The following is a 23,324-nucleotide window of genomic DNA, read 5'->3' as shown; positions in this document are numbered from 1 at the left end:
TCAGACAAATTTCTTAACTTTTTTTGGTGTGGTTATCTCGAAATGTTATAAGTTTTTTTCCGACTTATTGGCTTTTGTTCCATTTTCCTTGCGCTAGCTCGCATTGTTTTGTCTGGTAAGTATTAGTTTCTTGAGCCGGTTTAAAAAAAAAAATTTTTTATAATTTTGCGTGCTTATAGAGGGGGAGCATAAAAATTTACATTTTCAGAACTTATAAATGTTTTTCATTTAAAAGCAATTATGCTCAACGGGAGTTTAATCAGTTTTTGTCGGTTTAGTTGCCGCTTTATAAATGCTATAATGGTAATTATTGTTTTTTAAACGCTATTTTAAGCCAGTAAACGAGTTTTCGTCAAATTGAACATCGTTTCAAGTTTCTGAAATTTTTTTAGTTTGTGGTTTTCTCGAAATGTCTCAAGTATTTTTTTTCGACTTTTTGGCTTTTGTTTCATTTTTCCTCTGCTAGCTCGCAATGCTTTGCCTGGCTTGCAAATTATCAAAAATTAGGTGGATCAAATTGATTTTTCGAATAGATAGACCAAAATGATTGTTCTTAAAAGACTATAAAGACCCTCTTTGCTTGAATCTTCTGCTCATCCGCCAAATTTCAGAAGGAACAAGTCAATAGTGCCTTTTTGGGCACTTACTGAATGTTTTGACCTGAAAGTTTTGTTTTTACGAGCGCATCCTCAAAGTTAATTACGTTTTATATATATACACCGGCAAATTGAAGAAGAATATATATGCGCCATAAGACAAAATTTTGCCGATCGGCCGAAACTTTCGTAAAATAGTTTCAAACCACCATCCAATCTATCTAAATAAGCTACTATTTGAACCTAATGCGTTAAAATTATATATATTTTTTTCCGCTTTGTTCCTTGGAGTTTTGATCAAGTACTTGCAGCTCAAATACTCTCCAGTTTGTTCCTTTTTCATTTAGTTTTTCTCAAATTAAGGATATGCCTTTTATAAATTTAGTTCATTACAAAAGCATTTTAAAATATAAATCTGCCTCTTTTGTCAAATAATTTCACAAGTTGCGTAATTTGATTCAAATTTAAAAATAAATTTTGAATAGGAACATCTCATATATTGTATTTTATATCTTGTTCTCACAATCTATCATATTTCCGATAAGTACTACCATGTAACTCATAAACAGACGCAGAGACTAGGATTATATCAACATAGACACGCATTATGACCAATTACCATCTATAAACAGATAGACTTAAGTTAAATTTGATCAATTCGAGAGCAGAAAAATTACAGTCTTACTTGTTCATCGTCTAAGTTCATCGTCTTACTTGAGTCAATTAAGTGTAATTTAACTCATAGTGATACTATAACTACTATCGTTAATAACAACTATGCGTTGTGTATTATACAGAACTATGACTACGACGATGCCGTACTAACTTCAGTTTTCATGCTTACATGTGCTCTAAGTTATGAACAGATTGTTTTCTGTGATGGTATGATAAATGTTGCAAACGTATTAGAATTAGTTAGAGGTCAAAACTATTTCCCTCACCTTTTCGCAAAGGGGGGGGATTCGTTACTAGGTTCAAATTTTAATTAACTTAACCATTGAATTATTTCTTTAAAGGAGTGGCAATTCGTTACTAGATAACCTTGGGGCGATAGTTAAAGAGCTCCAACTGTTGAAATCAGAAGCTCAAAAAAATCCCTGCTAAGCTTGAATTCCATTTAAAATTCATGTGGTGACATGTCTTTTTTTCGAACTAATGCATGTCCGATTATTCTGAGGATTCAAAAATTTTAACTGACTTTTTTCCCTTATAAACCCGAAATTGTTGACCAGTAAATTAATCAATTAATGGGGCAAACAGCTGCTATTTATTATAGTTATGAACTTAACGATAGCTTGGACCGAAGCTATAATTTTAATGTCAGAGAAGCCAAAATATGAAATGCCAATTACGCCCGAAACCATAATTGAAATTGTCATCGACTCTTTATCAAACAAATGTCTCGTCGATGAAGTTTCCTTTTAATTAAATCAAAGTGAAGATCTGTTAATTTGATTAGTGATTCTGTTTGCAATGCTCTTGCACTTGGGAAAATTAAAAAAAAATCGGTTTCATTTTTGTAGAAGTCGTTTTTGTTATAGTCCAGAAATGAGTAAGATTGGCAGTGGACTAGGGTCGATGTTTTCCACGCCATTTAAGGTATCAACAAAAACTCATCGGTGATGGAATCGGGTAGCATATTGAAACCACTATCAGTAGCTAGCATAATCGTGTCCGGAAAAAATTTTCTCAGTCTGCATTTTTATGGAGCCAACATGTTGAATGCGTTTTTAAATGAAAAATAAAAAAATTAATAAAATAGAGAGATCAAAAGTTGATCATAATCCGACCACACGCACACACTTGTGAAAAACTACAAAAAATGTTCTTTTGAAAAAAAGTGGCGTTTTTTTCTGCATGGATTGATGAAAAGTAGTTTAAATAGTTTAAATAGTGAAGAAAGCTCTAAGAGAAGTTTTCAGAAGTAGTTTTCAAAGATGCGAACTAAGTTTTTTTCTGCTTTAATGATACGTTCAGTCTAGTTTCGTTCGAGTAAAGCGAGCAAGTAAGTCTCATAAGACCTACTTGCTCAAAATTAGGCAAAAAAAAACGATATATCGAAACCGGTTTTTCTCGGCACGGGTAATTTTTGTACGGCCATTCGAATTTGAAAATGTAAAGGTCAGACTACTCCAAATTCACACAGAATAATTGAAGAGAAGTCACCTAGACAAAAGTAATTTGGCTCACCGAACTGAAGATTATGGTTTTAGAGTGATTTAAATCGATTAACCAAGTGCACATTGGTAACGGTATTGGATTTCAAATTATTTTAGTTCGGTTGCTGTAGGAAATTTTGAACCAATTTAATTGTCTAAAAAATTGAGTGAACAGTTTTCGATTGAGTTTGATATGATCTCACAAGAAAAAAAATAAATCTAGTTTTGAGGTTGTAAGAAAGGAAAAAGTTTGTAGCTTCGAGCAATTTTCAAGCTATTTTTAGTTTCGTTTTGCTCCAAAAGTTGCGCAACTATTTGTTCTCAAGAAATTTTGCCTTCAGTGTAACAACAAATAATTAGGAAAAGTTTTTTGTCGTAAACTACTGGATTCAGAGAATTCTTAAAAGTTTTGCATTCATTGGGTTCCTCTGGTGATTCAAAATTGATTAAATTGAAATTTCTCAATTTGCTTGTCCCAAAATTAACTTTTAAGTGCAATTTTCTAAAGCAAATTCACAGCGAAATGGATATACTCAATTTGGATAAAAAATAGAAGTTGCACAAACTTCGTGATAACAGCCCGAAATAATTACTGAAAGCAGCTTTTTGAAAGCACTCAGAAAGTCTAAGTATAGTTTAAATAGGTTAATTTAAAAAATGGATTGAAATCATTGGGTGCAGGCAGTTTTTTTTCCCTCTGAAGTTGCTTGTTTTAGCACAATTTTTTGCAAAGTTATTCGCTGCATTAAAAATGCCTGATCTACCTTGGCTTAGTTAAAACAAATTAACTGCTGCTTATGAGGTCCATTCCTACTTAAGAACGCTATTTAATGATATTGTTTATACAGTTGTAGTGACCGAGCGGGAAAAGTAAACAGAACGAGGTAAAAGATTGCGAAAAAATTCCACGATAGTGTAAATGTCACCGTTGGCAAATTTTTCTTTAATTGATTTATTCCAAGCCTCGTTCTGCGTTTTGTTGTGCACAAAGAGCTCCAGTTAGTTTATTTGAGTGGAAAAAACGAAGCAATTTTCTCCTGGAGGTTTCTCGATTTTTCCCAGCAAAGAGTCCTAAAATGAACATATAACCACAGAAGTGCTTTCAAACATATTACTTCTTTTATGAATGCACTTCGTTAGTTTTAATTTTTTCTGCCTGTCGTGAGGCGACCTTCGGTACCTCGTTATTTACTTGTTCTTTTGCAGTCCTACTGCAGATTGATGTTAATTATACTAACCGAGGTCATTGAGCTAATCTATACACAATACCACGCAGAGCGTGTTCATTCCTTTTCTGATATCTATATTGTTTTGCTTGATAATCTTTATTCAACTTAAACTCATGATCATTCAGGATAAATTTCCTATTACAAGAATATATTTGAAACCAAGCAACAAAGTGATTCAAGTAACAAATTATTCAATTCTAAAACAATTTACTGTATTTAGACGTCTAATTTCCAATCAGGGGTAGAATTCGAGCTATCATAAACAAGGACATCACATCTTTCAACAAGCTTGATTCGTATATGGCCCAATTCTGGCCTAAAGCAGCTGTGGTTAATAACTGTGTAGTTATTGATAACAAATTGGCCATACCCGAACCTCTTCGACAAGCCGTGCTCACTCGTCTGCACCGATCTCACCCGGGACAAGAGGCTATGATGGCTGCCTCTGAATATCTCTGTTGGCCATTTATGAAACGTCAGATCACCGATACGTGCGAGAAATGCCTTGAATGCATCTTGTTTGGTAAGAATCTTAAACCCTCGTCAGTTTTTAATACTGCGCAACCTTTGCATGTTCTGTCTGGACCTAATCAGGAATTACAACTAGATTTAGCTGGTCCTATACTTGATGATAAAGGAACTAAGATCTTTCTTTTGGTAGCAATCGATCGGTTCTCTAAAATTCCTTCAGCTCTTATTTCTAAAACTACTGGGGCTAAGAAGGTTACTAATTTCCTTGAATCTTAGTTTCGTATCCATGGTCTACCTCAGTCTATCAGAATGGATCATGGTTCAGGTTTTAAAAATATTTTGGTGCAAGAGTTTTGCTCTAGCAGAGGTATTAAACAATCCTCTCGCCGGTCGGAGATCGTAGAGGCAGTGGTTTGGTTGAACGAACGATTCAGACAATCCAGAGAAAACTGGGTGTTGCAAAACTCGATCCTAATTTCAAAAACTTTAGGAAAATGATTCAACAAATACTTGAGAACATTCGCAAGAGTAATCATTTGGTGCTTAAGAAATCACCTTTTGAATTGCATTTTGGTCGTAAACCTAATACTTAATGGTCTCAGGCGAGTAATAATGTTGTCAAATCTGATACTTCAGCCCAAGGACTGGAGCGCAACCTCCTTACGCCAGACCAGATTGCCAGCCAAGATTACAGCAGAGACAGGGCAAAAGTTGTTCCGCGCGGTAGCACTAGTCCAACAGTTCCTCCCCGCTTCAAACCCTTGTTCTCGCGGGACGGAAATGTGGCAGATAGTGAACCCTACAAGGCGTTGGCGAAACCCGGCATTCGGACCTCGCTCATTCCCTCATGTCAGGTCTCAATCACAACACTCTCCGCTTCCCGGCAATAGTAACACCTCCGGGGGCACAAGTAAGCTCCAGGCGTGCACCAGCTGTGCAACCCCGTCGCCTCTCAAAAACAAGTAAATTAGAAAACCTTCTAATGTCTGATCCTAGTCGAGTTAAAGTCTGTAGGAAAATTATTGATCGTCAATCGGGGAAAGCCTCTTTATAAATTGATAAAATTTAAGATTGTTCGTGTTACGGATCACACCTATGTTACCGACAATGGGAAAGTTTACCGGAAAAATCATATCTGTCTCAAACCCAATTATCGGTCTACCGTTTCAGTTGCTCCAAACACTCTAGGTGATTGCCTCCAAACCTCGAATTCTACCTCTCGGGATGCAATTAAAAGGCCTCTTACACGGTCTCAGCCTGTGCTAATAGAACAACGGCCAAACAATCAAACTCCCTCTACTCCGATGGTGGATCTCACAGTTGACTCTTCCAGTGAAAACTCAGTTGGATCCAACGGTGGTCTTCAAGCGGTTCATGATTCTTCTCCTATCGGAAAACGCCAGATGCTTCAGTGTGACTCACCTCCGGTCAGGTTTGCTCCTCAGTCTAGCTCTACATCGCAGCTCCACACTTTAACAAGTGCTACCTGCTCGTTACCGACTGCCTCTACCGCAAAACTTGAAGGTTCGTTAACTTCGCCTCAACCGCGGACTTCACATTGTGCTGTTTCTTCTTCGACCGTTCACCTTGGTCCTACCCGTCCTGGAATTATTATCTCTTCACCAGACATGGTGTCGCCACAGGGTCTGGTTCTTCCCTCTCATTCAGCGTCATCAGAGCTGCCCTCCTCCTACCCTTTGCTTTCTCTACCTGCTCAACCAGTGGTTGACGATGCCGAGTCAGTCCGGACGTCACATCGTAGTAAGAAGCCTACTCAGTTTTTTGGCGATCCGTTGCGGCATTCTGTCGAATCAGTCGAGGAGGACCAAAATTGCCCTCTGAAACGGTGATAGTAACTTCAGTCAAATCAGTTGAGGAGGACCCCAATTTGCCCTCTGAAACGGTGTTAGCGTCTTCGTCTTCACCACGAAAACCCCTCATTCGGGATCATTTTCCACCTGGACCTTCAGCGACGACGTCTCCCCCTCTCGCTCATGCGAAAGAAGCTACTGGAAAGGATTGACTATATATCCAGTTTAAAACTCTATTAAACTCATTCAAACTCCTTCATGTTATCATGTTTTTTCTGATTCACTGTACAGCATTTGTGTGGGATAGGGGGCTATCAATCATTTGCTCGTCTGGGTGCAGTTTTATTATCTCTCTAACTTTGGGTTGTTTCTCAAAATTTTTTCTCCCGCGGGGAATGTCGTGAGGCGACCTTCGGTACCTCGTTATTTACTTGTTCTTTTGCAGTCCTACTGCAGATTGATGTTAATTATACTAACCGAGGTCATTGCGCTAATCTATACACAATACCACGCAAAGCGTGTTCATTCCTTTTCTGATATCTATATTTTTTTTTTGCTAGATTATCTTTATTCAACTCATGATCATTCAGGATAAACTTCCTATTCCAAGAATATATTTGAAACCAAGCAACAAAGTGATTCAAGTAACAAATTATTCAATTCTAAAACAATTTACTTATTGTTCAACAACCAAGTTTTCATTCTAAAACCTCGGCAAATCTCACTGCCAAAATTTGCGTCTTTTATTACGAAAGCGAAAACGGCGCTAAAAACTTAATCAATTTCTAGTATCGAAAACAGGTCTTGATTTTTAGTTTTCAGAGTGGAATAAAAAAACTTATTAATTGATTCAAATTTGCTAAATTGGAATAATTTTTTATTAAAAAATTTTCAATCATAAATGAATATATTTTCTTTCAAAATAATATGAAAAAAATTTTAAATCTTCGAAAAAAACTTTCAATTTCTTTACATTTTGTTCAACTTTCTGTTGGCTATATTTTGTTTTCGCTACTGAACAATAAACTTAAAAATACTGATGCAAAAGTTTGCCACAGTTTCAAAGCTTGCGATTAGCAAGCGTTATTAAATCGCTATGCAGATTTCTTCGGGTTACCAGCTTGCTTAACAACTAGAATCCATTCACGGGCACTCCGTTTATGCGCTATCAGGTTAAAATTTTTGAAAAATTCAACTTAATTTCCGGTCTACTGCTACTACTGCCAGTACTTTTTAAAAGTTATATCAGTACTCTTGCTATCGATAATTAAATCATATTTCTTGGCTTCTTTCGCAAACCTGGCATTGAGGTAACAACTACGCCTGGGCTGTATAATGTCGTGTGTTCGAATCTAGGCAGGTCTATTTTTTTAGGTCAAATTTTTCCGTTTCGAAGAAATTTTTGGCGTATCGTTGGTCTGATGTTTTGTCGACTTAGTTGCTGCATTCCGGAATTTTCTTGCTTAACAAAATATTTAAACATATGATAGTCTGGCTGTAATCAAATTCAAGTTATTTTAGTTTTTTTGGCACACTTTTGTTTTGAGAAAAACACAACACCTGAGGTGGTAAAGGTCCTATCTAATCAAAAACCGTTTTTTTTTCAAAAAGGAAATTTTTCTTCTCACAAAATGTTGAAATGTCCTTTCTGCTAGTCTCAAGTTGGCTTAGACACTTTCTTACAAATTTTGCTGTGCGTTATGAAAATTTTACTGTAATTGAAAGAGCTATGTTTTGCTACTGTAATTTGTAAATTTGTTACGTTTGTAGCTTTTTTTTGTATTAAAATTTTTTTGTACTCATTTTTTTCGGCTTATGCTCTGCTGAATAGTTGATCTAACAGCGGTGATTTAAAACACAAGTATAATTTTGTAGTTTTGCGTGCTTCCAGAGGGAGAGCAAAAAAAGTTAGATTTTCAGAACTTTGAAAAATTTAGCATTTAACAGCAATTATGCTCAACGTGAGTCTAATGAATTTTTGTCGGTTCAGTTGCCGCTTGATAAATGCTAAAAACATTCAAATTTTTTCTTAAATGCCAGTCAATGTGTTTGTTGTCGTGTTTTTGTCAATTTGAGCATCATCTCAGACAAATTTCTTAACTTTTTTTTGGTGTGGTTATCTCGAAATGTTATAAGTTTTTTCCGACTTACTGGCTTTTGTTCCATTTTCCTTCCGCTAGCTCGCATTGTTTTGTCTGGTAAGTATTAGTTTCTTGAGCCGGTTAGTATCTTGAAGCACTATTATTTTTTATTCTTGGCCTAGTTATGTTTTGCTACTGTAATTTGTACAATTGTTAAGTTTGTATCTTTATTGTTTTTTCTTGCTTTAAAATTATTTTGACCTCAATTGTTTCAGCTTATGCTTTACTGAATAAGTGACTTAACAGCTGTGATTTTAAAAACAACTAAAAATTTATAATTTTGCGTGTTTATAGAGGGGGAGCGTTTAAATTTACATTTTCAGAACTTATAAAAGTTTTTCATTTAAAAGCAATTATGCTCAACGGGAGTTTAATCAGTTTTTGTCGGTTTAGTTGCCGCTTTACAAATGCTATAATGGTAAATATTGTTTTTTAAACGCCAATTTAAGCCAGTTAACGAGTTTTCGTCAAATTGAACATCGTTTCAAGTTTCTGAAATTTTTGTAGTTTGTGGTTTTCTCGAAATGTCTCAAGTATGTTTTTCGACTTTTTGGCTTTCGTTTCATTTTTCCTCTGCTAGCTCGCAATGCTTTGCCTGGTACGTGTGGTATCACAGGTAATGTGAAGCTCGGCTTTGCCTCTGTGTTCACTTTTGAATGATTAAACTCGTTCCAATCTAAAGTGATAAAATACACAAATTCTTACATGAAAATTCGCAAAAAATGGGGCAAACGGCTGCGGCTCATTATTTTTGTTTTAACCTTTTTCTTATCTTTAACGGAGCTTGTGTTTTGATGCCAAAAATTGAGAAATCTCAAATAAGACCTGAAACAACTAAAAACTTGAAATTCTTAATAACGCAAATGTCTATTCCATGAGTTTTCAGACTAATTAAATCAAAAACTGTAAGTATCTGTTTTTTTGATCTGGAATTTGTGGACAATGCTCGTACAATTTGGAAGTTTTTACCTTACTGTTTTTAGTCTGATTTTTGTAGAACTCATAAAGTTCTTATTTTTCAGAAATAAATAAGATTGGTTGAGGCCAAAAAGTTTTTTGTCAAAACTTTTTGAAAAATTTTGACAAAAAAATCGCGTTTTTTTTTGGCGCGCGCTCCCCCTCAAAAAATAGTCAATATTGGCACCGAAATCGCCCTTACAAAAAATTTTAGGGTCGGTAGGCCAAAAATGGATTTATTAAAAAGTATCAAAGGGGGGACCCTTTGGGTCGGCAGGGGGTCGAATCCCTGAGGAAGGGGCGTCCGCCCCCCCCGCCCCCCACCTTAAATTCGCCTCTGGTTGAGGCCTAGAATAGATGTGTTCCACTTGATTTAGGGTACAGTAAATAAAAGTATTGGGTTTTTGAGCCGGGTAGTATCTTGAAGCACTATTAGTTTTTATTCTTGAACGGAAAAAAGTTTTCCAAAGTTGTGCTTTCAATGCCTGCATTTTAGGGAGCCTGCTTGTCGCATACAAATTTAATGAAAAAAAATGAAAATGGAATATCAATGGCTTTGAATCAAAAATGGCTTGAAAATTGACAAAAAGATATAAAGATAGCCGGTTGCTGTGCAATTAATACAATAAACTTTGACCACACTAAAACGTACAAAAAAGGATTTTTTTACTTAAGCAAGCGTAGTGTCACAGTTTCTGTAAACTCCAGTGGTACAGTTCTGCACGGCAGTCGATTGTTAAAACTGGGTATCCGAGGGCTTAAGTTTGAAACTTACAGAGGTCGCTTAGTTCTCAAAACGCACGAAATGTTTTAATTTTTTTTCTCTTTTTTGATCCGTGCGTTTGCACAGTGCAGCTTTTCTTCAGTGTTCGAAGGTGTGTGCTTTTCTTTTAATGACAAGGTGATGAAAAGCTATACAAATGCGTAGAACATTAGCCAGTTCGACATAATCAACAACAGACATAAATATTCACCAGTTGGCCGGTTGTTTTATACATATGTATGTATAAAACAACAGGCCAAAAAAAGAACAGGCCAGTTTGCGTATGTTCAGTGTTTGCTTACAAGTTTCCGGTATCGCCGAGCAGTCGTTAGTTTTTTGCCGAATGGATGACCGAAGAAAGGTGAAAAATGCTTAACATCCTTCTCGCGTTTTAGTTTTCCAGATCTGATAAAATTTTTAAAATTCTGTTGAGTGAATCAGTAGTTAGTGGTGAAATTTTAAGCTAAAGTAACCTGTGGAAGTTTTTGAAAACTTTCTCGGCCGTTTAAAAAAAAAACAGGCCAAAAATGCGTTATTAAAACGCGCGCCTTTCAAAATTAGTGTATATTTGCACCAAAGGCCACCAAAATTAGTGCACCAAAATTAGTGTATATTTGCACCACTTTGGATGTCATAAAACAATACCAAAGGGGCACCCTTTGGTTGAAGAGGGGGTCGAATCACTGATGAGGACGTCCGCCTCCCTCCACCCCCCAAAACTCATGCCAGACTTGGATGGCTGCACTTCTTCTCAAAAATAAGTTTTTTCTGTTTCTCACCAAAACTCAGTTGAAAAAAAAAAACGATCATGATCAATTTTTGCCACAGTGCCGGTCTTGAGCGCCATAAATTGAAAATGATACTCATACAATTTCATACTAGCGTTTATGAAAAGAACAGCTAGTCAACAATTCTCAAATATGTAAATTGTATGGTTAAGACACTTATTAGGAATATGGAAGTTTTGTACCTGGTTCAAAATTTAGAAAGGCCCAAAAAAATTAAGCTCTAATTTTGGTCTTAAAAACAGTTCTCTACAAAAGGTTAATATTTTTCAAAAAAAAAATTGCCTGTAAAACAATAACTTTTTCTCTACTTCGCTGATTACCCTGGTAAAAAGCAAGAGTATTGCTAAAGGGTACACGACTTTTTTCTTTTTTCCCCACAATTAACTTTGTTCACAGGACTCATCTGAACGTCTGGACTCGTTTTTAGCGATGTTTTGTTTCACAACCTATTCAAATTTCTATGCATTTGCGGCCAACTTAGCCTGGAAGTAGGGAATATGCCTGGGAGGGCAAAGGTCGAGGGTTCGAATCTGACCTGTTTATTTTTTTCAATGGAAATATTCTGTTCAAATAAAATTTTTGGCCGTTTATTTGTCTGCTTGTCTGTAGTCGGTTTAGTTGTCACGTCATGGATTTTTTTTGTTGTGCGCTTTTTTAATGTAGCTATAAATGTTTTTACACATTTTACACTCCCTTCTGTTTTTTTTAAGTTGATTGTATTTTTACCAATCGGTTTCTTGAAACTTCTTTCGGTTTGGATTTTTTTTTCACTTGTTGCAAAGTCTGTAGTTTTTCTTAAAACTTTCTACTGATTTTCAAAAGAGGGTTTTCAATCGAAACACCGTCTACTCCTCTGTAGGCTGCATACTCCCCCAAAGTCTCCTCTTATAGCCCCTCTGTCTAGAGCCTTCGAAAAAGTCTGTGGGGGAATATTTTACCCATATTATTGATTTATTTTTCATTTTCTCAAAAAGTACCCATCCCAAATCGTAGCTTTTTGTTTCAATTTTAAAAACGGTTCTGAAAATCTCTCCTGAACAAGCGGCTATGCCCAAGTTTTTTCTATCACAAAGTTATGGCCCTCGGAACAGTCAAATTTTTGATTTTTTACCGTTTCGTGAATCTTTAGGCTTTTCTCAAAAATTAACTTCTCAAGTCTGCTAATATGAGTTAAAAAAGACAAAGGGCAGTGATAAGCTCCCCTGCATTAAGACCACTCACAAAATTTGGAACGAAAATAATATCGCCCTCGGAAATGTCAAATTTTTGATTTGTTGACTGTTTTTAGGTTTTTCTCAATATTTATCCAGCCAAATCTGAGATTATTGGTTCAATCGAAACAACAGCTTTTGGAGATCCTTCCTTTACAATCGGCGATGCTCAGTTTGCTTCAGAAAAAGTTATGGCCTTCAAACAAATCAAAGCTTTAAAAATTCGACAATTTTTCAAAGCTTTGGTTTTGCTTAAGCGGCCAAAAGTTGTTTTTTGCAGAAAACAATATGGATTTTGGAAAGTCTTTTGGCCGTTATCTTAGAAGTTTTGTCCATTTTTTAGAAAATTTTGGATTTTTTTAAAGATTAAAAGTTCAATCGAAAGATACGAATGCGATAATTGTTCCTGCAAAAGAGGCAACATCCTATTTTTTGTAGGAGAAATGTTATCTTCACACTTATTTTAGTAGAGCAACAACTGACGTTTTCGTGCCGCATCAGTACACTAAATGAATTAAATATCAAAAAGGTACCAACAGGTTTAGCTGCGTCCCTGGTTGTTTTTTATCGAAACGTACGAAAATTTTGGTTCACCTGGCTTTTTGTCTCAAGACTCATCTTCTGGATCCTTGACTCACTCATATGCTTCCTTTACTATAAAACCGCATCAATCAGCCATCGGTCACATCTGGCTTGGAGGTAACACTTTTGCCTGAGACGGAATAGGCTTGTAAGCTTGTAGTTTAATCCGGCCGGAACCAGTTTTTTGCAAACTTGAGTTTTACCGCTTTTTCGGACTTATCGTCCGTCTGTTTATTTTGTTTTTAGTATAGTTACCGTAGTCCTTTTTTTGAATTTTCAGCTGTCTTTTAAGTTGCTGTAACAGCTATAAATGACAACAAATCCCTGGAGTTTGATCCCAGTCGGGAATAATTTTTTGCAACTTGAAAATTTTCGGCTAATTAGGCTTTTTGTGTCTCTGCTTATTTTGCCCCTCTTAGTTCCCGCAGTAAGGATTTTTTCTAAACAAAAGATCGGCTTTTTTCTAGCAATTTGAAAGCTCTTTGTAAAATTTTGAATGGTGTACTTATATATCATTTTGAATAATTTGTCTTTTTGTTTTCAATTATTAAGAATTTTTTGACAAAAACAAATTAAAAGGTTTTTTCAAGTTGTGGTTTACTTTTTGCGTTTTTTTTTCACAGTCAATCATTTTTGTACTGCAAGTGGTGCAAAAAAAATTACCAAATCTCCTTTTGCTTCCGTGTAAAAAAATTCAAGTTTTGTCCTGATAACTCACTGAATTTTTTTTCTATAAAACGGCCGACTTTTGTATTGACTTAATAATTAATCGTGCGTCGTTGCTCTGATTTCTTTGACGTTTTTTGTGCTGTTAGTACCAGTAGTAAATTTGATTTCTCAGCTTAGAAATGATGTTTGCGTGATGCCTTTTTCGGGTTGATATTATTTACTTTGGCGCAGATAAAAACACTTTTTTTAGGCCGAGCTTAGACAGTCGAAGACAGCCGAAACAACCAACGCTTAAAAGCAGGGGCAGATTTAGGGGGGAGGGGGGGGACGTTCCTTACCAGAGATTCGACCCCCTGTTGACCCAAAGGGTCCCCCCTTTGGTACTTTTTAAGAAATCCATTTTTGGCCGACCGACCCTAAAATTTTGAGAGGGAGCGCGTGCCAAAAAAACCGCGGTTTTTTGTCAAAACTTTCATAAAAGTGCCCAAAAACGTCTTTTTAGTGATTTGGGAGAGCTCGGAGAATCAATTAAGTCGACCAAAAAAAAAGGTCGTCAAAATTTTCGAAATTTCGAAAAAATACAAAATAATTCTTCCTTTTTTCGAACGAAATTGTTGTTCATTCGGCAAGTATGACAGAACCATTTGTGGTTTTGATTTTGACCAAAGCATTCTGGTCAAAGTGGCTGTCTTTGAAGCAAGACAGTTAAAACCCAATGTGGGTCTCTTTAACTATTCCCTTTTTTGCATAAGGGGGAGAGATTCGTTACTAGATGCAAAGTTCACATATTTTGTGACCGTTGAAATATTTTTTCATAGGGGTGGCAATTCGTTACTAGGTACCATTGGGGAGAAAAATAAAAGAGATCCCCCAATCTACTTGGTTGGCTTCAGACGAAAAACTACTACCGCCTGCTCTAATTCAGTATCGTGATTGTAACTTTATAGTTTTGAAAAATTGACTTCATAGCCAATTGTATATTTTGCGTGCGTGATGCTCAAGTTGTATTTAATTCGAGAACTGACAGTTTTGCGTTTTTCAAATCAGCTTATATGTAGCTTTAGCTTATATGTTTAGTGACTATACCGACTTAAATATCTTCTTTTTATGATTCAATAATTTAAGACTCTTGCATTATTTGCATTCACAGTAAGAATTTGAGTCTCGCTAAATCAGTGGCGAAAAAAAGCGCAAGACCCCAAGATCCAGGTTTGTGAGTTAACTGAATTTGCGGAATGTCTCGGAAGAAAACCTCAATGAAATCCTTGTCCTTGGTCGATCTTCCCGCTATAGTTCTAGAAAATATTTTCCAATTAATTGTAGATCGAGAAAATCTGTCTAAAAATGGTTTCAGCATGTCGATGATTTCAATCAGAGACTTGATAAGTTTACGGCGTACGTGCAAATTAATCTGCAGATTAGTTGATGATGCATTAATACTGATTAGAAAGTTATTTATTAGCCTTGACAAAACGCCATTGAACGAAGAGAAAAACTCGCTAATGATTCAAAACGCGTTGAGATTTATAAAGCAAAAAACGAATTGGACGTTCAGAGACATCGAGATCAAATTTGGACGTCAGATTAACGAGGAAAAGATCACGCATCTAGCTGATATTTTTGAACAAGGTCCTGGAACTCTAATAAGCCCCAGAAGGTCGCGATTACTGTTGCCTGTGTTAGATTTCAACTCAAATGATTTTGATTTCAACCTGTTTGCTAATCATTTCAAAATATTGTCTTTTTTTCAAGCTCGAAAAATCAATTCCGTCAACTTAAATTTTCAAATTGATAGAAAATTCTTGAAGTCAAGTAAGAGTTCCGAAAACCAAATCAGTCTAAAACTCCTCCTTTTCCTGGACTGCATAATAAACCCAGGCTTCGTGGGACTGAAAAACCTCTTTTTTAGTGCTGCTACTCTCGATATGAAGTGTTTAGTTAACTTAACAAAAATGAGAGACCTAGCCGATATTGATTGCCAGTTATTGATTCCATCAGCCGAGGAGTTAGCTCATCAAATGAACCTGAGTGGCTTAACCATCAGCGAGCCCTTGCTGGTGTCATCGAAGAGTTTTTTGGCAAATGTAAAAAACATGACCCGTTTAAACTGGCCGCTAAATATATCATCGACCAATTTAAGGGTGGATCTGAAATTACTCTCTCATTTAAATATCAGCGAAAGATTAGAGATAACAGCGACGCGGTTTTCTGCAAATCTAGACCACCTAACTCATCTGCGCATCAGCGAACCATTAAAAATAAACTCAGATTTCTTTGTGGCAAATCTAGAAAGACTTTCTCATTTAAGTATCAGCGGGTCATTAAAGATTAATTCAGCCGATCTTTTCACGAATCTGACAGTCACGACTCATTTGAACATCTGCGGGCCTCTAGAGATAAAATCGACCATGTACAGGGCCAATTTGACAAACCTTAATCAATTGAACATTCAAGGATCGTTACAGATAAACGCGACCCATTTATTCATGAATATAACAAATTCTAGTCTATTGAGTGTCTGCGGGCCGATACGGATAATGTCATCTGATTTTTGCGCGAACCTTACAAACTTGACTCAGTTGAGCATCTCTGGGCCGATAGAGATAAATTCAGCCAGGTTTTTTGTGGATCTTACCAACCTTACTCAGTTGATGATATCTGGACCACTAGCGATAACATCAGACAATGTGCAAGCGAATTTTCCAATGTTGAAAAAATTACGCATCATCGGGCCATTAGAATTAAATTCGAGTTCAAAGTTCTATCTTACTTCGGTCGAAGGGATAGATTTGACTGTTAAATGTCATCAAGATCTCATTATTTTAAAGCAAAATGTACCATCTGCATTTCCGAATCTCCGCACGTTCAAATTTGCAGCTGACTTGGATTTGGGGGAGTTCAGTTTTGAAGAGCTGCCTGAAATGTGCTCAGACGTTTCTGTTCACGGTTCAGCGGCAAAGTACTTTGCAAAATGTCGGAATATTTTCCGTTTGCATATCGAAGGTGGCATGATTGGTGCCGACTTGTTACCTGTTAGTCTGGTGGTGCTCAACCTCTCAAATGCAATAGGCAAGTTCATTTTTTATTTACCTTTGCAATTAGCAAAGATAAAGCATCCGGATACTATACTACTTTCACTTTCGAAAGTTCACAGAGTTTGCTCAAAGTTTGTTAGTCAAAATAAACAAGACTGCTCGTATCAGGGCGAAGCCTTGAATGTTCCGACTGCCTTTTAAGGTTTTCTGCAGCAGTAATAACATCAAAAATTTAAATGTAATAAAAATAAAATGAAAATTTTTTTTTCTAAATTTTGAAATTTCTCATGAAAATCATCCCCCCCACACGCCATATAAAGTACAAAAGGATAGATTTCGCTCCTTGTAACAAATCAATTATGGCAAATAAGCTTCTTTCAATCAATTTGGAACGATTTTAAGACGGATTAACTCTCCGCTTACGCGTTAGTAGCGCGAAATATATCGCGAGTTAATTGTCCCCAATTGGCCAAATGGCAATCTTTAAACCCCCGTAACTTTACGAAAAGAGATCACAGGAGAAATATCTTTTCAAATTTAAGCTCAGGACAACAATACCTTTTGAATGATATAAAAAATTCCGTCAAAAATGGCTAGTTAAGAAGTCGAAATTTGTCTGAAGAAAAAAACCCACCCCGAGCACAAATATTTCGTTACTTTCGTATCGAAAGTCGAACAACAAGACTGCTCGTATATCAGGGCAAAGCTCTGAATGTTCAGACTGCCCCTTAATCTATATCGAAGAGGTTTTTGGGAAAAGAAAATACTGAAAAACTATAAATTTTGGACAATATCAAAGATCAAGTGTGACAATTTGAGTCGTACGAAATTAATATACGATCGGTTAGCTTGCCTGAATTCAATTTGGAACCATTTTGTTGTGCGGTATATTTCGGCATGCATAAATAATTTGCGTTACGCTTTCAGCGTTATGAATAAAATATTCAAAACGCGCATAAATTAGTCCAGAGATGGCCAAATTGGCAAAATTCAATTCCCAGAACTATGCAAAACAAAACTCCCAGAATTTTGATCGGACATAAAACGTGTTTTCAAATTGATTTCAGGAAGTCGATATTTTCAATGGGGTATAAAATTTTTTTATTAAGTTGTTAACATCTATTATTTCGAACAACGAAAATTGACTGAATAAAAAAACCGCACCAAACATAAATATTCCGCTTTCTTCGAAAGTCGGAAAAACAAGCATGGCAAACTCAAACATGCTTTAATACTGAGTTTCAGACGCTGATACATATTTTCAAACCGGCCTGACGCTGATACATTCTTTGCCATTTTTTGATAAATGTTTTTAACCGATGCTGATACATATGTTGAAACCGGACCTGACGCTGATACACATTTTGTCATATTTTGATACATACTTTTAACCAATTCTGATACATATTTTGACTTATTTTGACACATATTTTGCCCGACGCTGATACATATTTTGAAACCAGGCCTGACGCTGATACGTATTTTGTCATTTTTTGATACATTTTTAAGCGACGCTGATACATATTTTGTCATATTTTAATACATATTATAAATCAATTCTGATAGATATTTTGATTTAATTTGACACATATTTTGCCCGACGCTGATACATATTTTCAAACCGGCCTGACGCTGGTACATTTTTTGCCATATTTTGATAAAAATTTTTAACCGACGCTGACACATATTTTGAAATCGGACCATACGTTGATACATATTCTTAAACAATTCTGATACATATTTTGACTTACTTTGACACATGATTTGCCCGGCGCTGATATATATTTTGAAACCGGGCCTGACGCTGATACGTACTTTGTCGTTTTCGATACAGTTTTAAACGACGCTGATACACGTTTGGCCATATTTTGATACGTCTTTTTAACGTCGTTAATACATATTTTGTCTGAGTTTGATACATATTTATAACCGACGCTGATACACATTTTGCTATATTTTGATACGTATTTTTAACCGACGTTAATACTTTTTTTGTCATAATTTGATACATACTTTTAACCGACGCTGATACATATTTTGAAACCGGGCCTGACATTTTTCGATTTCTGATTTCAAAAGTATTTTCATTTCGCCCATCTTTTCCTTAACTTCTCAATTTGATCAAATTTTCTCGAGATGAGATTCGGCCCCTTGGCTACCCAATTTTGGGTCCGCCTTTGGATTTATTTTAAGACCGCCATTCTTGGCTCGCTGACTCTAAAACATCTCTAGAAATACTAAAACAAATCAATAAAAATTCTCATTTGACACTAAATTTGATGAGAGAGCTGGCACTTTTTGAAAAAGTATCTGAAAACTTGGCCAAAATTAGGCTATTTTAGTTAAGTGCTTTGGAAGTGCTCGGAAAATCAGAAAATTAGTTCTGCCGAACTTTAAAAAATAAAAAAGTCGACAAAATTTTCGGCATTTTTTGAAAAATCCGCTCACCTCCAGAAAATCCTATATCCACCCCTAGCAAAAACCCTATTTTGATCAAACTTTTTTCGCCGCGTTTTTTCGGCGCGCGCAACTCCCTCAGAATAAAAAAGTATTTGCGCCAAAGGCACCTTTAGAAAAAATTGTAAAAAAAATTGTTATCTCAAAGTAGTATGAAGGGGGGGCTTTGCGTCGGCAGAGAGTCGATTCTTTGAGAAGAAGAGCGCTACTGCTCACGACATGTAACATGGATAGTCTTGACGCTATCAGAATTGAGCCTTAAAATTGGTAGAAAATTAGTTGCTTCTGTTAGTTCTTTTTACTCTTATAAAACTAATCACTCCGGAAAAAACTATAACCATGAGCAAGGTTAAACAGGATTTTCTCGAGGTGGTTTTTCAAAAAAAAATTCGATTATTAAGGTCGACCAAACTGAGTTTCTGAGAACTCGTAGAACACTAACAGACCGTAGTTCGCCAAAACAATTTTGCACGGCAGTCGAATTTTTGAGTTTTTTTTGGAAAGTGTTGACTGAAAGGCCGCCTTTTTTGTGCGCGTTCTCACTCAGAATTAGTGATTGTTGGCACTTATAGAAACATTGTAGGGTCGGTTAGCCAAAAATATGTTTCTTAAAAAGTAGCAAAAAGGTTCGAAACTCTGAGAAAGAGGCGTCAACCCCTCCCAAATCCGCCCCTGGTTAGGAGCCATTTTTTAAACTGGTGTTTTTTGCAGGAAAGTTAAAACAGTCACATATATTGAACAGAATAGAAAATAAGGACAGAATTGCAGCACTCATCAACTTAGTATTGCGCCCTCGTATGCCAGACTGGGTTTTTGAGTATTCCAGGGCTTAAGCGTTTTTATCAAAATAGGTCAACATTATACAAAAATTAAAAAGAACAAACTTTACTTAGAACTTTAACAAAAACATTAGGATGCAATTCATTTCAGGAAATTCGCAACCAAAATTTTACCTCAAAAATGGGTCAATTTGATTTTTTTAAATTAACCAAGAAAAAAGTTGAAACTACCACAAAAATTCATGAGAAACTTATATCAAAAGAAGCCTCTTACACAGCCCAACAAAGTTTCAACAAGGTAAAATCTTCAAAAATCAATAAAGATGAATATACTTCTGCTGGATAGCCAAGAGAGTCAGATCTAGCAAAGTAGGTTTTTCATGTTGATGTTATCTAAAAGGTTTGGTATTTTTTCCATCATAATAAAAAGTACTAGATATTAAAACACAAATTGCTTTTCAAAATTTTATGGGGAGGGGGAGGAAATTTTACATTTTATCTCTGCATTCTATTAAAGTTTTTTAAAATCTTGCCACCACTTTTTCTGGAAACTATGCATAGTTTGCAGAAAAAGTGACGGTAAAGATTTTAAAACATTTTAATAGAATGCAGGGATAAATGTAAAATTTCCTGCCCCTCCGCATAAAATTTTGAATAGCAGTTTGAATAGAAAATCCATTTTACTTATAATAGAAAATCAATAATGGGTGCAGTTTTTCTTCTATGAGGTTTCGTTCCAAACACATTATATGTGACTAGAAGAAACTATTCATTAGGTATAGTGTTTCTGGATTTTGACTACCCCGAAAAATCTTCCAGATGGATAAATTTGGTGTAATAGTAAATTTCTGATGGCCGGATTCCAAAGAAAATGTTAGTGTCGAAAACTTGTCGTATTTTGAGCTGTATTTTTTTTAATTTTCAGGTTAAATTAGATCATACCTGAGCAGCTCTTCCCTACAATTTTGACGTTATTTGACTACTGCTATTTTCACGTTTTTAGTGGTCTTTACTTCTCATTCTAATGCTTTTTCATCTATTTAAGCCATTCTTCATTTTAAAATAGTAACCTAAAATTTAAAAAGAAAACAAATTGCAAAATCTTAAGAACAATTTATACGAAAGAAAGAATTTATTTCTCATTGTTAATGGTAAATACGCAAATAACAAGAATTTAAATATGAAGCACCAGAAACAGTGAGGGGACAGTTAACGAACCCAATTTGGTTACACAGCACTGCCCTTTTTATCAAATGAAATACGAAATCTGAGATCTTCAATTTTACAAAAAAAAAGGTTCCTGATTTTTTCTTAAATCAGTGTTTTAGTGCTACTTTCAACACTTTATGCCACTTTCACAGCCAGTTTTCCTTGTTATGATCTGTAATTGCATTTGTAGGCTTTTTCATCTTGATGGAATTTTTTCTTCTGTAATGTTTCATTAATTGGATCGGATAATTTTTTAAGCTCAAAGTGAATTTCTGAAGAAAAACACATGTTCCTCTAAATTTTTTGGGAATAACGGGGGGGGGGGGGTGTGTTCTGTTGATTAGAATGCACGGAAACCGTATGAGGAATTGTACCTGAAATAAACGTATCTCTGTTTTTCTTTGTCTTGTTTTTTTTTACTGTATTAGCTTTGAGAAGGCATGTTTTTAGAAATCAAAGCATGCTTTTTATTGTCAAAGCCAAACCATTTAATCATTTCAATTTTTAACAAATTTTTTAGCCTGTTTGCGTTTCAGTTGCGCCCCGAGACGTTCTGACGGAAACGGGCATGAATTTGGCAGATTTCATCATCGGAACTCTTAAGAAATGTCCCCGTCTCGAATTGCTCCAAATATTCAACTGGACCCGCAATGAGTATTTATCAAATTCACATCTGTTCACCCAGAAACCGAGACATTTTTGTTGTCTAGCAGATCCGTGTTGTGTCGAATTTTCCCGTAGCACGATATCCCGGGATTTTTTTTGTTAACTCGCTTTTAAGAAATTGCGACAACTGTTATCAATGTAATAGCACCAACCATTAGTAAAGCAAAAATAAATAAGATTAGTTTATGCTGTATCGAGTAATATATTAAAGATTTTATTAGTATTGTTTGATCCAAAAGAGGTTTTGTATTGTTAATTTTTTCTGAATCTTCCCCGTTTATTTCAATTTTAGCCTTCTCAGCTTTGGTTCAATGGTATAATTGGTTCGAAAAATACTGAACACAATTCCAACTTAGAAATTTTGCGAATTTCATCAGTTTTGTAAAATTCAATCGACGATTAGGCAAAAGTGGCGGTGGAGATTCTGGATTTGCAGGCACAAACAGAAATCTTTGATTTTTCACCCAGAAATTTTAAGAAATAAATTGTGATTCAAAATTATCAGAAAAAGAATTGCCTCGAACAGGCAATTTGCATTCAAACAGCTCGATTTCTTGGTGCAAAAATATATTTATACTCTTCATGGCAAATACTTTTTGCTGCGACTTTGCAGAAGTTGTGGAATACTTATTTCTTTTAATTTTGAAAAAAAGCGTATTTTTTAGATTTCTGTTATTGCAAATAAATAAAGAAACAATTAACTGACTTCGAATTATTTTCAAGAAATTCTTACAAAATTCAAATGTTTTTATGTTGTTTCAAAAGTCAGACAAAAAATATTTCTAAATTGGGTGAACAGATATGAATTTAAATAAAACTTCAGATTTGTATATCAAACATCTGATTATCACAAACTTCTGGAACAAACTTTACAGCGCGTTGGCATAGATCGCTTGAGAGACCATACTGTCAAACTTATCATAGAAAGACGCAGTGGACTCGCTCTTTACAGAAAGAGTCCATTGGAATTTGGCGGAACTGCGATTCCTCTTGTGAAAGAAATTATAAGTAGATGGACAGGAGAAAGCCAACTTGCTACAGCAGTTAAAATGATTGAAGAAGGGAGGTTCGATCGAACACAAGGACAGATCACAAGAACAAACAACTCGTGAGATCAAACTGAGTGTCTACTCATGAGAATCAAACTGTTAGATTTAAAAAGTAGGAAGAAAATCCAACAGACAGAATTAATTAAAAAGAGCATCTGCCTATTAGAAATTTTTTGCCCCCAAGTCTTAGTTAGTTAACGAAAATAATGTCACAAAGTCGTTTGAAAGTTCAAAATTCAAATAGAGTTTTTTCTAAATTGGCAGATTGTTCTTTTTAATAAAATGTGTAACTTTTTCGCTACTTTTCTTTAGATAACTATACTTATCAACATACATATCATAATATTATCACATGTTGCGTAAACCGAATGTCAATAGTAATTTCTTTCCAAGTGAGGTAATTACACCAACAAAATTAAAAGTGAGGAAGTCTTCTACAAAAGCATCACCTAAGAAAGTGCCTTAACATTAATAGGTTGTACGTTTTCAAGCCTCTCAAAGCAAAAATAAAAGATCATTGCTATTGGATCCTTGGCAATGAAGCAAAACTTGAGAGTAGAGATCAATTTTTTTTCTAAATATTAAAAAATAATATCTTTAGGTATTAGAAAATTCTGGTAGGATTAGAAATTGATGGCTTAAGAGGGAAAAAAAACAAAAAAAGTTTAGTCGAAACAAATTGAAAGGGTTATTTACAGACTCAGTATAGCTTAACTACTGAACCCTTTTGAGTATAAAATCAGTTTTTCTTG

At 35.4% G+C, this 23,324-nt stretch overlaps 3 protein-coding genes across 3 annotated transcripts in view; 2 read left to right on the top strand and 1 right to left on the bottom strand.

Annotated features, from left to right (window-relative positions):
* LOC134844719 (stress-70 protein, mitochondrial-like) overlaps window positions 1–23,324 on the bottom strand; it is a 531,301-nt gene that overhangs the window by 94,857 nt on the left and 413,120 nt on the right.
* The window catches only part of LOC134843663 (zinc finger FYVE domain-containing protein 9-like), a 412,805-nt gene that overhangs the window by 91,609 nt on the left and 297,872 nt on the right, over window positions 1–23,324 (top strand). The window lies entirely within an intron of this gene.
* LOC134844001 (uncharacterized) lies at window positions 14,421–22,747 on the top strand. Its single transcript, XM_063860441.1, has 3 exons — window positions 14,421–16,446; window positions 21,394–21,511; window positions 22,347–22,747. Exons 1-3 carry the CDS (start codon window positions 14,613–14,615, stop codon window positions 22,633–22,635), a joined length of 2,241 nt encoding a protein of 746 aa, XP_063716511.1. The 5' UTR covers window positions 14,421–14,612; the 3' UTR covers window positions 22,636–22,747.

Source organism: Symsagittifera roscoffensis, chromosome 4, assembly GCF_963678635.1.
Source record: "Symsagittifera roscoffensis chromosome 4, txSymRosc1.1, whole genome shotgun sequence".
NCBI classification, from domain to species: domain Eukaryota; kingdom Metazoa; phylum Xenacoelomorpha; order Acoela; family Convolutidae; genus Symsagittifera; species Symsagittifera roscoffensis.
The sequence above is the reverse complement of the archived record's forward strand: the minus strand, read 5'-3'. Positions and strand labels throughout refer to the sequence as shown.

Coding starts and splice junctions, on each gene's coding strand:
- LOC134844001 (XM_063860441.1), top strand. CDS start 14,613: ATGTCTCGGAAGAAAACCTCAATGAAATCCTTGTCCTTGGTCGATCTT. Junction 16,447..21,393: donor CAACCTCTCAAATGCAATAG/GCAAGTTCATTT, acceptor TTTGCGTTTCAG/TTGCGCCCCGAGACGTTCTG. Junction 21,512..22,346: donor TTCAACTGGACCCGCAATGA/GTATTTATCAAA, acceptor ATAAAACTTCAG/ATTTGTATATCAAACATCTG.